The 15,909-nt window shown below is 43.1% G+C and overlaps 1 protein-coding gene across 2 annotated transcripts in view; it reads right to left on the reverse strand.

Annotated features, from left to right (window-relative positions):
- BEST3 (bestrophin 3) overlaps positions 1–3,493 on the reverse strand; it is a 33,425-nt gene extending 29,932 nt beyond the window's left edge. Inside the window, exons 1-2 of one of the 2 annotated variants that reach the window (XM_034771297.1) lie at positions 3,304–3,493; positions 423–592 (exon numbers count right to left, since the gene is read on the reverse strand). Coding sequence is in view for 1 of the 2 variants with exons in the window: in XM_034771305.1 (XP_034627196.1) it covers positions 423–574 (152 nt within the window). In the remaining variant the exon portion in view is untranslated. Of the gene's footprint in view, positions 1–422; positions 593–3,303 lie in introns of those variants that run through there. The other variant, XM_034771305.1, reaches the window with a different exon arrangement.
- Positions 3,494–15,909: the final 12,416 nt, after the last annotated feature.

The following is a 15,909-nucleotide window of genomic DNA, read 5'->3' on the forward strand; positions in this document are numbered from 1 at the left end:
ATTGCCATCTATTAACTGGTGCTGACATAGACGCATAAGTATGACAATGTCTAGACTTTGCAGTTCAAAACAGGTCATTTAGTCAGTGCAGAGTTAGAGTGGCAAAAACCATGTAATGACATAAGAGTCCTGCAGATGTTTATAAGGCATAACATTTTTGGAAGATGACATATACACAACAATCATCAGCTAGCATGCGGCTGAAATTAGAATCACTTGAAGATGCTGGTTAAACAGTAATTTAACAGTCCGAAAATCATGTGAGATATAAATTACATTAAAAAGGTCTAAGCAAAAGGTCATGTTATTTAGTACAAAATCAGTCATCAGCCAAAGAATTTGAAGTGAGACTGTGCCTTTTACATAGCATTTGATTCTGATTAAGAAGGAGACATGAATATGTCACATGGAAACAGATGTACCTGTACAATACACTTATTGCTGTGTAAAGACTAGCAAAGGCAATAAATTCCCTGTACAGCAATTTGTAGATGCTGCCTTTCCACTTGAGGAGTAATCTGTGAAATCCAAAGAAGGTGGCATTTGCTACTTTACTGGAGTAAGTGACTGTCATTGTCTTGGCAGGTTGTTTCTAGAAAAGTAAAAACAAGCAAGAAATGGACAGTGTTTTAGAGTGTATCTTAACCCATATATATATATAGCTATAGTTAGCAGTGTTTTTGTGACCTGCAGATTGGATTACTGCAACGGGGTTACTCTTGAAGACCATCCAGAAGCTCCGGACAGGACAGATGTACCTTCCCGTCCGCCTGCTTGGCAGCGTCAGCTACCTGGAACATACAACACCTATTCTTCAAAGATTCTACTAGCGTCCAACTTGCTCCAAGCTGCGGTTCAAGTGACTGACTAGGATTTCATGACATTTTTCTAAATTTCCAATTTTGTTGAATTTTTTGTTCAAATTTTCAACAGAAAAAACAGAAGAACAAAATCATGAATTTCCCTGCCTCATTTTCATCCAGCTCTGGTATGATCTATACACCCCAATGTGATCTAGGGACTGCCTCTCCTATTTTATGTCATTGCAGCAAGTGAGATCACCTTGGGGGCTCTTCTAACAGCCCTGATATTTGAGTGGCTGGTGGTAGGACAGTCTTGTTGGTGCCTTCTTCTAATCCAACAGTGCAGTGCCCAAGTTAGGTCACAGTCCAAGACCTAGCTATTTTCTCAGGTCTTCACAGAGCACATTGTAGGTTTCCCAAAGCTCCAGGATTGTGCTGGAATCTCCAGGAATTAAAGATTAATCTTTAATTAAAGATTACGTCATGTGATGAAACCTCCAGGAATATGTCCAGCCAAAATTGGCAACCCTAGCAGCCTGAGTGGAGGGCTAGGAATTTAGCTTATATTTGGTAGTGGTAAAAATGTTTTCCTGTTGACTTTGTCAAAGTGCTATATGGCTCTTTTTGTTGTTTATGCACCTAGGGATATTGGTGAGACGTGTACTTTAACTACAAATATGGAGAGAAGAACTTTGCTCAGCATTTTAGGAAGGAAATAGCAGTAATCTCCAGTTAATGATTGTATAAAATCACTAGCATTGCTCTAGCATAAATGCCAGTCTTGCATGTTTTCTTTATGCCACTGTAGGCTATTTACTTTAATTTAAAAGAGAAACTATCAAACCATAAGGGCTGCCTGATAGTGTACAACTTGGCTAGGCCTCTAATGCTGAGCATAAAAATAAACCATGAAAATTTAGCTGTGAAATTGCTAATTTCTTCTTTTATTCACAGGGGGAGTAAACAGGGGGAAGGGACACCCATACGAATTCCATTTCTGACCGATGGTCTCTCCTGAGAGTTCTGATTTGTGTGAAGAATGGCCTGGCAGCTTGTAAAATCCTGGAATATATGGTTATTATTCCTGGGCTTCTAAATGATAGCTGTGCTATTGCTTATTTTTCCCCCCACATCTGTTTTTCGATTGAAGTCTGATAAGTGCAACTAAGGGCTCACATCCTGACTGATCAGTGGATAGAGGTGACGTCTTGCATGCCAGAATTCCTGGGGGTCAGCATGGGGAGCCTCAATTCTAGTTCCCAACCGAACAGGTGGCTTCACCAAATGGTTATGATGAGAAGAGATCTAGTATGAATAGGGCAACAAATATTTCTAATGGGAACCTCCAGTGAAATTCTATTGGACTTGTGAAAGCCAAGTAGGGTGACCAGACAGCAAGTGTGAAAAATCGGGACAGGGCTGGGGGGTAATAGGAGCCTATATAAAAAAAAGAGCCAAAAATCGTGACTGTCCCTATAAAATCGGGACATCTGGTCACCCTAAAGCCAAGATAGCACAGCTATAGCCCTAGCTAGGACTGAAACTATGAGTACCCCCAGAAGGATTTGTACTGCAGGTGCCACAATAAATTCAGGGGTATTATCTAAAAAGCACTATCACATTATTTTTGTATTAGTAAAACTAAGCATAATTGCTTTTAGACCAGTGGAGAGTGAATGATCACAGTATATCTATTTTCTTTCGCTTCATATGGAAATAAATGTTTCACAACACAAGAAGCACAGATTTGGTGCTCTACTTGTGTGGTTTTCTGGGAACATGTTCATAGTCTCCATTATACTTTTTTAATATGTAAAATACAATACATAGCAATGGGAAGACATGGTATAAATAAGATCTATATTCCTGGTTCATGGCTTTACTCTTGCAGATACTGGGCACTCGATACTATGGTGATTGGTGCTAGAAAATATCTTATATAGATATTTTATTATTATTTACCTCATTAGCAGATATAGGGCAAAATTCTCTTCTGGTATAAATTGGCACAGTTCCATTGATATCACTGCAGCTGCACCAATTTACATCAACAGAGAATTTGACCCATACCTGTAATCCTGCTTTTCCTTCCCTTCAGTATTGGTTACCTCTCTGGAATTTACTCCATTCCTGTGACTTATATTTTATTGTACTTTTGCTAAGGCAACCAGAAGTCCTTTGGCATTGGTGCCTAAAAATAAAAGAATATTGTTGTTCTATTAACATTACTCCCAAAGTTAATGGGAGTTTTGTCCAGATACAGACTTCAGGATTGGAAGCATTACAATTAAAATAGAAACCACCGTAGAAAAGGATGGCAATTAATAATATTGTAGATACATTACAGTATATACAAATAAATAACGCCTACGAGCAAAATTAACCATCAAATTTCTATCATTTTATTTCCTGTTTTATATTATGGTGGAGAGAGGGATTCAAATGTACAGCTTAAGTCCAATTAAAAAAAAAACATTAAGCACATTCTGTGTACACTAACCTGCTATTCTGATGTGGCAGCCCAATCATGAAGGAAAATCCCAGACCCTTTCTTTTCCTCAAATGTCCCCAGTGAAGAAGCCTTCAGGTATGAAATAGTGTCTTTGCTCCTTCTTCACCTTAGGAACATAGGCTATTGGGGGTTTGCTTACTACTGAGACCCTGGAGGAGTGGACTGACAAGCACAGGGGTTAAAATGTCTTTCCACTTCTGGAAGTCTGTTTTTGCCAAGTCCCTCACTGCTGTCAGTTACAGCAGGGAACAGACGCAAGCAACAGCAGCTGCTGATCTTGCTGTTTTCTAGTCTATAATTATAACTCCACTTGCCATCCAAAGGACCCCTTTGAGTTGTATGAAGAGTCTCTGTAATGGTTTGGATGGCACCAAAACCTTTCACCTCTTTCCTTCTATCCCCCCAAATGGAACAAATAAGAGGGAAGCATTTTTCTCTGAGATTCAGAAAAGAGGATCAGTCTTGCCTCAATCCTGCAAAGTCTTATGAACATGTTTTTGTGTTACTCCCATGAGTCACTCGTTCCATTGCTTTCAATGCATCAACTCATGGCAATCAAGTTAAATCTTTGCATGATTGGAACTTCTCTCCCCACTCCTAAGGTCAGATGAACTCTGTCTTTCAGGAATCATGGTGTTAACAGGAAGCTGTGACACCTGACACACAATGAGAGAATAGGAGGATGCCATTCAGTGCTCCATGATTCTTCATAGAATCTTTCACAAAAAGAATGAAGCAAGATGATTGCAAAGTGAAATAAAATAGAGCAGAGGGAGAGAGAAATAAGATGCTGTGTAGACCTGTGGGGAAAGCTATATTTTCTGATGAGAGATTTTTCTTGTTTGAGTCCCATCAATATGTACAAAGTGATTCAGGAGCATGTTTTGTTAATTCTCTGAAGGAAATGATTTGTGATCATCATCTGCTTTTTCCTCTTTGACAATAGCAGACAGAAGACACTTAGATGTCAAAACACAAAAAACACAAAAAACATTACTGCATGGCGTGTGTGTTTTGTGGGCAGGCAGTGGGCTATGGTGAAATATAATAAAGCATTTTAACAGTAAATGGTCTGGCATGAAAAAACATACTGCCCAATCCTATTATAGTGACCGCTTTTCATAGGAGAGCTCCTAACAATGAGGATATTATAAGATCGCTGTTTATAATAATTACTTAGGCCTAAGTTTGCTTGAGAAACAGGCCCTTTAGTAGATTCTTTGAGCACAAACAGTGCTTAATTGGCGACAGGGCTGAGACCCGGCACCTCGAGGCTTGGCAGTTCATAGCCCCAGGACCTCTGGGCTTGCTGCATCAGTTATAAATGTAAAAAAGTGCTTGAGCCCCGGCACCTCTTTCATTGCAAATTAAGCACTGAGCACAAGTGACACTACTTAAATAACTAATAAGGGACAGGTGGTGTCAGATGGTTTTCCAGGGCGCGCTCCAATATTTTCATATAATGAGGTGAGCAGCTGAGACTGCTCCATTAGCTTTGTGCAGTTTTTCAGAAGACACAGACTTGGAACTTTACAATTTTGGAGGCAGAAATAAAATAAAGTTTCCAGAGTGCAGATCCACTGAAACTGCCTTGGAAAGCTGTAAGTACATCTCCCTGTACCCCTGAGATTTGCTATATCTGGGGAGGATTCATCCCAAAGACAGGAGGTGTTTTCACTATTGCTCTCCCTTGGGGTACCATCCCCCCACCCCGCTCCGCCACACCCGAGGGAGGCAAAAAGAGCTCTGCAGGAACCCTGTTAGCCAAGGCTGCTGAGGGGATACAATGACTCAGTGCATCCTCTGACCAAGTTGACAATACCCTTTCCCAGACACTACTACTCATATTTTAGGCTGGGTTGGTCCCCTAAGACCTTCCTGGTTCAGGGAGGTTGTGCCACTCCAAAATCCCTGCCTAGTGACCTTACCACAGTTGGGGGCCTCTCCACCAGAAGCAAGCATAGACCCTTCATGATTTTTGTCCCATTATGCTAAACTTTAAAATATCTTCATATTTGGATACAGCTTTTCTGCTTTAGATTTATCTCAGTGATTCGTACTCATGTCATTAACAGCAGATTTCAGTTGCTCACTAAAAGCTCACACACTATAGCAGGGCTGTGAAAGCAATCACAGCACCATGACGATCCATCTGACCCTGTTCCCTCCAAGGACTTGTTATAGAAGTTCACCAAAAGCATTTTTAATACAATGTTAGGAAATGCCTTCAGCTTTCAATGGGCAAGGGACAAAGCCTGGGGCTTCAATGTGCATTTTGCCTGAATAAGGGTGAAGGTGCCACTCATTCAGTGAAAACAGTGCTGAGCCCACATAAGGATGCAGAACATAGTAGTTTGTTTCTGGGTGGAATGTGAATAGTATGTGTAGTGATTTATCTATGCCCTCAAATTTGCAAGCGAGAGAAGGTGAAATTTCTGCAAGGGTTTTTCCTTTTGTTTTCTCATCTCTGATATGTAAATACCAGATTCCATGGTAGAATCATAGAATCATAGAATATCAGGGTTGGAAGGGACCTCAAGAGGTTATCTAGTCCAACCCCCTGCTCAAAGCAGGACCAATTCCCAACTAAATCATCCCAGCCAGGGCTTTGTCAACCCAGGCCTTAAAAACCTCCAAGGAAGGAGACTCCACCACCTCCCTAGGTAATGCATTCCAGTGCTTCACCACCCTCCTAGTGAAATAGTGTTTCCTAATATCCAACCTGGACCTCCCCCACTGCAACTTGAGACTATTGCTCCTTGTTCTATCATCTGCCACCACTGAGAACAGCCGAGCTCCATCCTCTTTGGAACCCCCCTTCAGGTAGTTGAAGGCTGCTATCAAATCCCCCCTCATTCTTCTCTTCTGGAGACTAAACAATCCCAGTTCCCTCAGCCTCTCCTCATAAGTCATGTGCTCCAAACTCCTAATCATTTTTGTTGCCCTCCACTGGATTCTTTCCAATTTTTCCACATCCTTCTTGTAGTGTGGGGCCCAAAACTGGACACAGTATTCCAGATGAATAGGGGAGAGGGATAGCTCAGTGGTTTGAGCATTGGCCTACTACACCCAGGGTTGTGAGTTCAATCCTCAAGGGGGCCACTAGAGATCTGGGGCAAAATCAGTACTTGGTCCTGCTAGTGAAGGCAGGGGGCTGGACTCAATGACCTTTCAAGGTCCCTTCCAGTTCTAGGAGATGGGATATCTCCATTAATTTACAATTTAATTTATGAGCCCTCACCAATCTCGAATAAAGGGGAAAAATCACATTCCTCGATCTGCTGGCAATGCCCCTACTTATACAGCCCAAAATGCTGTTAGCCTTCTTGGCAACAAGAGCACACTGTTGACTTATATCCAGCTTCTTGTCCACGTGACCCCTAGGTCCTTTTCTGCAGAACTGCTACCTAGTCATTCAGTCCCTAGTCTGTAGCAGTGCATGGGATTCTTCCATCCTAAGTGCAGGACTCTACACTTGTCCTTGTTGAACCTCATCAGGTTTTTTTTGGCCCAATCCTCTAATTTGTCTAGGTCCCACTGTATCCGATCCCTACCCTCTAGTGTATCTACCACGCCTCCTAGTTTAGTGTCATCTGCAAACCTGCTGAGAGTGCAGTCCACACCATCCTCCAGATCATTAGTAAAGATATTAAACAAAACCAACCCCAGGACCGACCCTTGGGGCACTCTGCTTGAAACCGGCTGCCAACTAGACATGGAGCCATTGATCACTACTCCTTGAGCCCGACGATCTAACCAGCTTTCTATCTACCTTACAGTCCATTCATCCAGCCCATACTTCTTTAACTTCTTTAACTTGGCGGCAAGAATACTGTGGGAGACCGTATCAAAAGCTTTGCTAAAATCAAGGAATTGCTAGGTTAGTCAGGCACGACTTCCCCTTGGTGAATCCATGCTGACTGTTCCTGATCACTTTCCTCTCCTCTAAGTGTTTCATAATTTATTCATAATTGATTCCTTGAGGACCTGCTCCATGATTTTTCCAGGGACTGAGGTGAGGCTGACTGGCCTGTAGTTCCCCGGATCCTCCTTCTTCCCTTTTTTAAAGATGGGCACCACATTAGCCTTTTTCCAGCCATCTGGGACCTCCCCCGATCGCCATGAGTTTTCAAAAATAATGGCCAATGGCTCTGCAATCTCATCCGCCAACTCCTTTAGCACCCTTGGATGAAGCGCATCCGGCCCCCATGGACTTGTGCACGTCCAGTTTTTCTAAATAGTCCCGAACCACTTCTTTCTCCACAGAGGGCTGGTCACCTTCTCCCCATATTGTGCTGCCCAGTGCAGCAGTCTGGGAGCTGACCTTGTTCATGAAGACAGAGGCAAAAAAAGCATTGAGTACATTAGCTTTTTTCCACATCCTCGGTCACTAGGTTGCCTCCCTCATTCAGTAAGGGGCCCACACTTTCCTTGACTTTCTTCTTGTTGCTAACATACCTGAAGAAACCCTTCTTGTTACTCTTAACATCTCTTGCTAGCTGCAACTCCAAGTGTGATTTGGCCTTCCTGATTTCACTCCTGCATGCCTGAGCAATATTTTTATACTCCTCCCTGGTCATTTGTTCAATCTTCCACTTCTTGTAAGCTTCTTTATTGCGTTTAAGATCAGCAAGGATTTCACTGTTTAGCCAAGCTGGTCGCCTGCCATATTTACTATTCTTTCTACACATCGGGATGGTTTGTTCCTGCAACCGCAATAAGGATTCTTTAAAATACAGCCAGCTCTCCTGGACCCCTTTGCCCTTCATGTTATTCTCCCAGGGGATCCTGCCCATCTGTTCCCTGAGGGAGTCAAAGTCTGCTTTTCTGAAGTCAAGGGTCCGTATTCTGCTGCTCTCCTTTCTTCCTTGTGTCAGGATCCTGAACTCGACCATCTCATGCTCACTGACTCCCAGGTTCCCATCCACTTTTGCTTCCCCTACTAATTCTTCCCTGTTTGTAAGCAGCAGGTCAAGAAAAGTTAGTTCCTCCAGCACTTGCACCAGGAAATTGTCCCCTACACTTTCCAAAAACTTCCTGGATTGTCTGTGCACCGCTGTATTGCTCTCCCAGCAGATATCAGGGTGATTAAAGTCTCCCATGAGAACCAGGGCCTGCGATCTAGCAACTTCTGCTAGTTGCCAGAAGAAAGCCTCGTCCACCTCATCCCCCTGGTCTGGTGGTCTATAGCAGACTCCAACCACGACATCACCCTTGTTGCTCACACTTCTCAACTTTATCCAGAGATTCGCAGGTTTTTCTGCAGTTTCATACCGGAGCTCTGAGCAGTCATGCTCCTCTCTTACATACAACGCAACTCCCCCACCTTTTCTGCCCTGCCTGTCCTTCCTGAACAGTTTATATCCATCCATGACAGTACTCAAGTCATGTGAGTTATCCCACCAAGTCTCTGTTATTCCAATCACATCATAGTTCCCTGACTGTGCCAGGACTTCCAGTTCTCCCTGCTTGTTTCCCAGGCTTCTTGCATTTGTGTATAGGCACTTAAGATAACTCATCGATCGTCCCTCTTTCTCAGCATGAGACAGGAGTCCCCCCCTCTTGCGCTTTCCTGCTTGGGCTTCCTCCCAGGATCCCGTTTCCCCACTTACCTCAGGGCTTTGGTCTCCTTCCCCCGCTGAACCTAGTTTAAAGCCCTCCTCACTAGGTTAGCCAGCCTGCTGGTGAAGATGCTCTTCCCTCTCTTCGTTAGGTGGAGCCCGTCTCCGCCTAGCACTCCTCCTTCTTGGAACACCATCCCCATGGTCGAAGAATCCAAAGCCTTCTCTCCAACACCACCTGCGTAGCCATTCGTTGACTTCCACGATTCGACGGTCTCTACCCAGGCCTTTTCCTTGCACAGGGAGGATGGACGAGAACACCACTTGCGCCTCAAACTCCTTTATCCTTCTTCCCAGAGCCACGTAGTCTGCAGTGATCTGCTCAAGGTCATTCTTGGCAGTATCATTGGTGCCCACGTGGAGAAGCAGGAAGTGGTAGCGATCCGAGGGCTTGATGAGTCTCGGCAGTCTCTCCGTCACATCGTGTATCCTAGGTCCTGGCAAGCGGTATGACACAAGGATGGTCACAATTTTATTAGGTTAAACCAAGTTTTATAGTAAAGTCTCAAAATCGCACAATAGGGGACAAGGACCTACAAACTACTGCCTTCTACATTGCAAAACAACACTATAATATAAACACATAAATACTTTTGTCTTAGTATCTAAGGACTGAAATAAATGTCTCAATTATCATCAACAGAATACTTTGTAGCCGATTAAAAACCTGTAGTCTTATTATTAAGGAACGTTAGTTCAAATGAATGCAACATCAGGACATGACAGATTTGTAACACTTTGCTTAAGGTATTTACACTTCAGTATCACACTCAGTTATTTTTATAAGGTGTCAGTGGCCAGACAGGAATCAGGAATTCTATTTATACACATTGTACTCCTGAAAGAGTAAATAGAAAGGTTGGATTTTGCTAAGTATATAAATTATTTCACATTTGCAATGAATATTTTAACTATATCACTTTGTCCATTCTCTGATTTCCCCCCATAGACCGCCTCAGCTGTTATAATTGCAATGATACCCTGGAGTGCACAGTGTAAGCACTTACTTTCTCGTGAGCTTATAAATGAGAGAAGTTCCATAGAGGTCTCATCTGGGTAATCCTCCTACTATTGCACTGCCTGAAGGGAAGCTCGACTTGTAATAGCATCACCAGTGTACAGGACATGGAGAGTTTACCATCAAGTGCTCTAGCCTGCTCTGAACAAATCTAGACAACACAGTGGTAAAAATGCCTGAGCCCATACTAGCATGGTCACTATTGTTACCAATGGAGGAGGTAAGAAAGGCACCGTGGCCCAGTGCATAGGGCACTAAACTGGGACCCTGGAGAGCTCTTCCTGGCTCTGCCATGTGCCAGCTGTTGTGATCTGGGGTAAGTCATTTCTCCTTCTACTGTCTTCCTCTTAAGTTCTTCGGGCAGGAACTAATTCTTACTCTGTGTTTGTACAGAGCGCAATGGGGCTCCAATCTTGGACTGAGTCTTGAGCTGTGAATGTAATACAAATAATGCATAATAATAATGTCCAAATTCATCCCAGTGTAAACAAGGCCAGTGGGTTTCTAAGTATCCAAGGTTTGAGAAACCTGTAAGAGTTTTCTCATGGAAAAGGAAAAGAAATGACTAAAATATTGGGCAAATTGCAGTAGCAGAGAACAGCAGCTGCTATTGATTTTTCTCTGAATAAAACATTTTTTTTTTTTTACATACAGTCACTTGCCATTGGGATTACCGGCTTTATAGAACTCTTAAACTAATTAACATAGGATAGCTGTATAATTAAGCTGTCCACTGACTCTTTAAAATGAATATGTAAAGAGCTGCCATGAAGTTTAGTACTCTCTTCAGTGAGAGGGATTGAAATAATTAAAAGTAATTCCAGTAAGAGAGATACCGCTGTGCTTAGCACCACTCACTGTGGGTGATAGAATATACTTTAAAGTAGGCTACTTTATCTCCAGCAGTCATATGGTAAAATATGTCAGAGGATCACAAATGCACTCTGTATGCAGGATAAAGCCTGCTGCCTCAACAGATTAATTGCTAGGGTACTGTAACTCCACATGAAGAAACACTTTGATATGTGATGCCCTTTTAACAAAATACACTTCATTTTCTAGTCACCGGTGCTGACTTTGGTGCCTTGATAAACATTATGTTTTAGCCGATAGCATTGTTGTCCATCATGACAACGCCTTTATTGCCCTAGGACACCCACACAGGGGAACTGCTACACAGGCACAAGAAGCTGACATATGGAATGTGGTACCAGAGAGGCTCCTTCTGTCTCTGTGTGATTCACCCCAGCAGAAGGCAGGTGGGGAGCTGGAGTGAAGAGAGTCATCCAGCTGACACAAAGCACTAGGGGTTGACATCAGAGAAACATTGGCTCCCCTCTGTGCCAGCAGGAAGGGCAAGGTGCTTTGTCTGATTGCTGGGGAGAGACTGACTGGCTCCAAGACACTTCTGTGTCAGCTGAAAGCTCCTAAATGAAATATTTTCTGGGGAGAGGACAGCATTCCTTTGGACTGAAGTTTGCCTCTGGGTTATTGTCCTCTGTAACTCCCAGGTGGCCAAGGTCCCACTAGGCCCTCTCTCGGCATACAGTTACTGCTCTGGAGCTATGAGATGGTAGTGTGTGTGAGGCTACATGGGATTATTCAATTTACTCATTGGCTCCATACCTAGGGGGAAAACCTGGCCCCATTAACATCAAATAGGCATTTTGATTTTGACTTCAATGGGACCAGAATTTCACTGCTGGTGCTTCCTCTCACCAGGCACATCTGTCTTCAGTATTGACTGAGTCTGGGCAAAATCAATGTAAGCAGGAATAAAGGAGTAATATGCCCCCTATGCCCACCCAATATATTTTCCACATGGTGTGGAAAAATGTTACTTCTACTAAAATTCTTATATTGATTAATGGATCTCATTAGCAAGGATTTTTACTTCTGGTGAGTATGACTCCACCTTTGGTACATTCACTGTCTGTTCTCCTTTAACTTCTCCTTATGTTATGGTCCCTAGGGGTCCAGCAAGGCAGATGGTTTGTCAGTGTGCAGAGGTAGACACTGACTCAGCTGGTCTGTCTCAACTGTTTACACTGTAATTGTTTGCAGGGCTGTCCCCAGGAGCCTCATGATTGCAAATGGGAGAGAATGTTTGATTTTGAAGAGAAAGGGGTGGGCATCCAGCCAGCCAAGGTAACAGCTTTACCATCTGCACCAAAGTTATACATCATAATGATCTTTCAAGGTCGATCTTGCATCTAAACAAAATAAATGAGGACCCTGGGGGGGAGAGGAGGGGAGAAAGGTGGGGAATCCTGGTCCCAGTGAAGACAATGGCTAAATTCCCCTTGACTTCAATAGGGCCAGAATTTCAGCCTATGTTTTCTGAGAACATCCAAAATGCTATTAACAGTGCTTACTTGTGCACCGACAGAAATAACATAAGCCCACCTGCTCGTGGGAATGAAAAACATCAGGAACAGCAAACACAAGCTTCAGATGACACTTACCTGTAAGGTCTTGTCTAGACTAGGATTTAAAGGTGTGATGTGAGCACATTAGCTAATTCGTGCTAACATGCTTTAAGTCTAGTGTAAAGAAGACATACTACCTTCACCTGGGCGACACTGGTCAAGTTAAAGTGCAGGTAGCCAAAGCTTAGACTTTAATGTGTCCACTTTAGCATGTGTTTATATTTTATCTTGTCTATGTTACACTTTGACCATGTTAGGTACCTCAGATGTGCTAACAACACAGCTCTTATTGTGCTCTGCACAAAGCCTACAATACTGAATAGGCCACTGCAGAAGGAACTGTTTTGAATCCAGGGCTTGATTGTGCTCTCGTTGACACTGATGTCAATAGGGAGTAGCTCTGTTGAAATCAGTGGAGTCTGCCTTTGCAAGGCAGCCAGGAATTCATAGATTATTGCTTATGAAAAGCATTCACTTTCTTTCATAAAAATGCAGCTGTCTACCCATTTGCCTAATATTACTTATTTTCATACTGAACCCTGCAAAAGCTTTAATCCACTACTGCTCATCGATGAAATTCTGTTAACAGTATTTTGTACTGTAGTAGACATTGAACTATATCGAACCTTCATAACTACAGTTTAGGCTCCAAATATATATTTACATTTCCCTAATGTTCTCTTTATGATTCAGTAAACTGGGTTAGATTTGAAATAATGGAATTTTTAAAAATTAAGGTTTGTACAGTATATTAAACCAATAAAATAAGTAAGAAAAAAATATTGCAGGTGTTTGGACTCTAGATTTAAGGACTAGATCTTATCTATCTGTCTTACTTGTCTAGGTGTTTATAAGGGCTCCATCCCAATCTTATTTGAGAACTTCCCAATACAGAAAATAATAATCTCATTCTTCTTCCTTCCCAGCCTGGAAGAGGAATAGTTTGATTAACTGCATTTTGCTTTGTGTGAGGGTGCATCTAAAGACCTGAATGAAGAAAAATAAAATCAAATAAGTGAGCATTGCACTTAGTTTTGAAATTGGTAAGTCCTCTGTCCATTCTTATCTTTTGCATGAATGACTTCCATATTATGGGTCCAGCGCCTGTGAAATTTCTGTATCCCGTGCTCATGTGCCTCTCTTTGTTGATGAATGGATTCCATGGTTCCAGTGAAATGTAACTTTCACAGGTGGTTATAGTCACATTGGAAGAGGCTATCTCTTAGCTTGCTAGATTGAATCCAACAGCTGAATATTAGAACAGAGGCCTAGAACTAGATTTGATATTCAGTGAGGAGCTAGTGCAGAGAAAAGCATATTGGGGAATGTGCTCCCAGTGATGTGTGATGCTATGCAGACAGGCTGCTGCATTTTGTACTAAGGCATTTGATTCCTTTTCTAGACAGGAGTTGCAGTAATCCAGTCTGGCAGTCATCGTGCATGGCCAAGTCTGAAGATGATAAGATTAGGCAGGATTTTGTGGCCAGATGGAACTGGGAGTTGGCATCTTTTGCTTCCATGGCTATTTGGGCAACCAATAACACTGAGGAATCTAAAAGGACTGCAAAGGTGTGGGCTGACTTAACAAACCGAGTGTGAATATGTTATAGGGGATAGCAATTATTGGTATCCATTGGGAATAAGCAAGGTCTGAATGAGCTCTCCCCTGACATCTAGTGATGAGCTGTCGGGGTGGAGGGGGGAGGGGTAAGGAGAGGAAGACTTCAGGGCCAAACTATATTTACATGAACCTATTCTACTTAGGTAAACAACAGACAGAGCTGTGTTGCCCAAATGATCAATTTTGGCTGGTGTTGGATTATAACTCACCTTTAGTATTGAATGCAGGAGTAATGAAATGTTGTTATCCTTATTGCATGAGTAAAGAGCAGCAAGACTATACTTAGCTTGTCTTGATTGAGGGGGTCACCCTCAACTGAACTGAACTCACTAAGCAGGGGGTTCAGATCCCAGATCCCAGTGGAAGGGAGAGAGGGTGGGGACAGGAGAGGATAGTGATTAGGAACAGTCAGCATGGATTCACCAAGGGCAAGTCATGCCTGACTAACCTAATTGCCTTCTATGATGAGATAACTGGCTCTGTGGATGAGGGGAAAGCAGTGGACGTGTTATTCCTTGACTTTAGCAAAGCTTTTGATATGGTCTCCCACAGTATTCTTGCCACCAAGTTAAAGAAGTATGGGCTGGATGAATGGACTATAAGGTGGATAGAAAGCTGGCTAGATCGTCGGGCTCAAGGAGTAGTGATCAATGGCTCCATGTCTAGTTGGCAGCCAGTATCAAGCGGAGTGCCCCAAAGGTTGGTCCTGGGGCCGGTTTTGTTCAATATCTTCTGATCTGGGGGATGGCGTGGATTGCACCCTCAGCAAGTTTGCAGATGACACTAAACTGGGAGGAGTGGTAAATATGGTGGAGGGTCGGGATAGGATACAGAGGGACCTAGACAAATTAGAGGATTGGGCCAAAAGAAACCTGATGAGGTTCAACAAGGACAAGTGCAGAGTCCTGCACTTAGAATGGAAGAATCCCATGCACTGCTACAGACTAGGGACCAAGTGGCTAGGCAGCAGTTCTGCAGAAAAGGACCTAGGGGCTACAATGCACGAAAAGCTGGATATGAGTCAACAGTGTGCCCTTGTTGCCAAGAAGGTTAATGGCATTTTGGGCTGTATAAGTAGGAGCATTGCCAGCAGATCGAGGGATGTGATCATTCCCCTCTATTCGGCATTGGTGAGGCCTCATCTGGCGTATTGTGTCCAGTTTTGGGCCCCACACTACAAGAAGGATGTGGAAAAATTGGAAAGAGTCCAGTGGAGGGCAACAAAAATGATTAGGGGGCTGGAGCACATGACATGAGAAGAGGGCTGAGGGAATTGGGATTATTTAGTCTGCAGAAGAGAAGAATGAGGGGGATAGCTGCTTTCAACTACCTGAAAGGGGGTTCCAAAGAGGATGGATCTAGACTGTTCTCAGTGGTACCAGATGACAGAACAAGGAGTAATGGTCTCAAGTTGCTGTGGGGGAGGTTTAGGTTGGATAGTAGGAAAACCTTTTTCACTAGGAGGGTGGTGAAGCACTGGAATGGGTTACCTAGGAAGGTGGAGGAATCTCCTTCCTTAGAGGTCTTTAAGGTCAGGCTTGACAAAGCTCTGGTTAGGATGATTTAGTTGGGGATTGGTCCTGCTTTGAGCAGGGGGTTGGACTAGATGACCTCCTGAGGTCCCTTTGAACCTGATATTCTATGATTCTATGACAGGTATTTCTGCCTGGTAGTGTGGGCTTTGCCTAAAAATCATAGGCATCATTTGACCCGCCCCTCTCCACTGTTTAAAGACAGAGCTGATTAGGCTCAATTCAGAGTCTTTTGTTCAAGCGATCACTAGAGCAGAAATAACTGATAATCAGGTCTAAGTGCTGAAGCCTTAGACCTGCTGTGGGACAACATTTCTGTGGAAGAGACTGCCTAGCCTGCATTAGCAGTTCTGTGTTGTATTGTTAAGAGGGA

Source organism: Trachemys scripta, chromosome 1 (genome assembly GCF_013100865.1).
Source record: "Trachemys scripta elegans isolate TJP31775 chromosome 1, CAS_Tse_1.0, whole genome shotgun sequence".
NCBI lineage: Eukaryota > Metazoa > Chordata > Testudines > Emydidae > Trachemys > Trachemys scripta.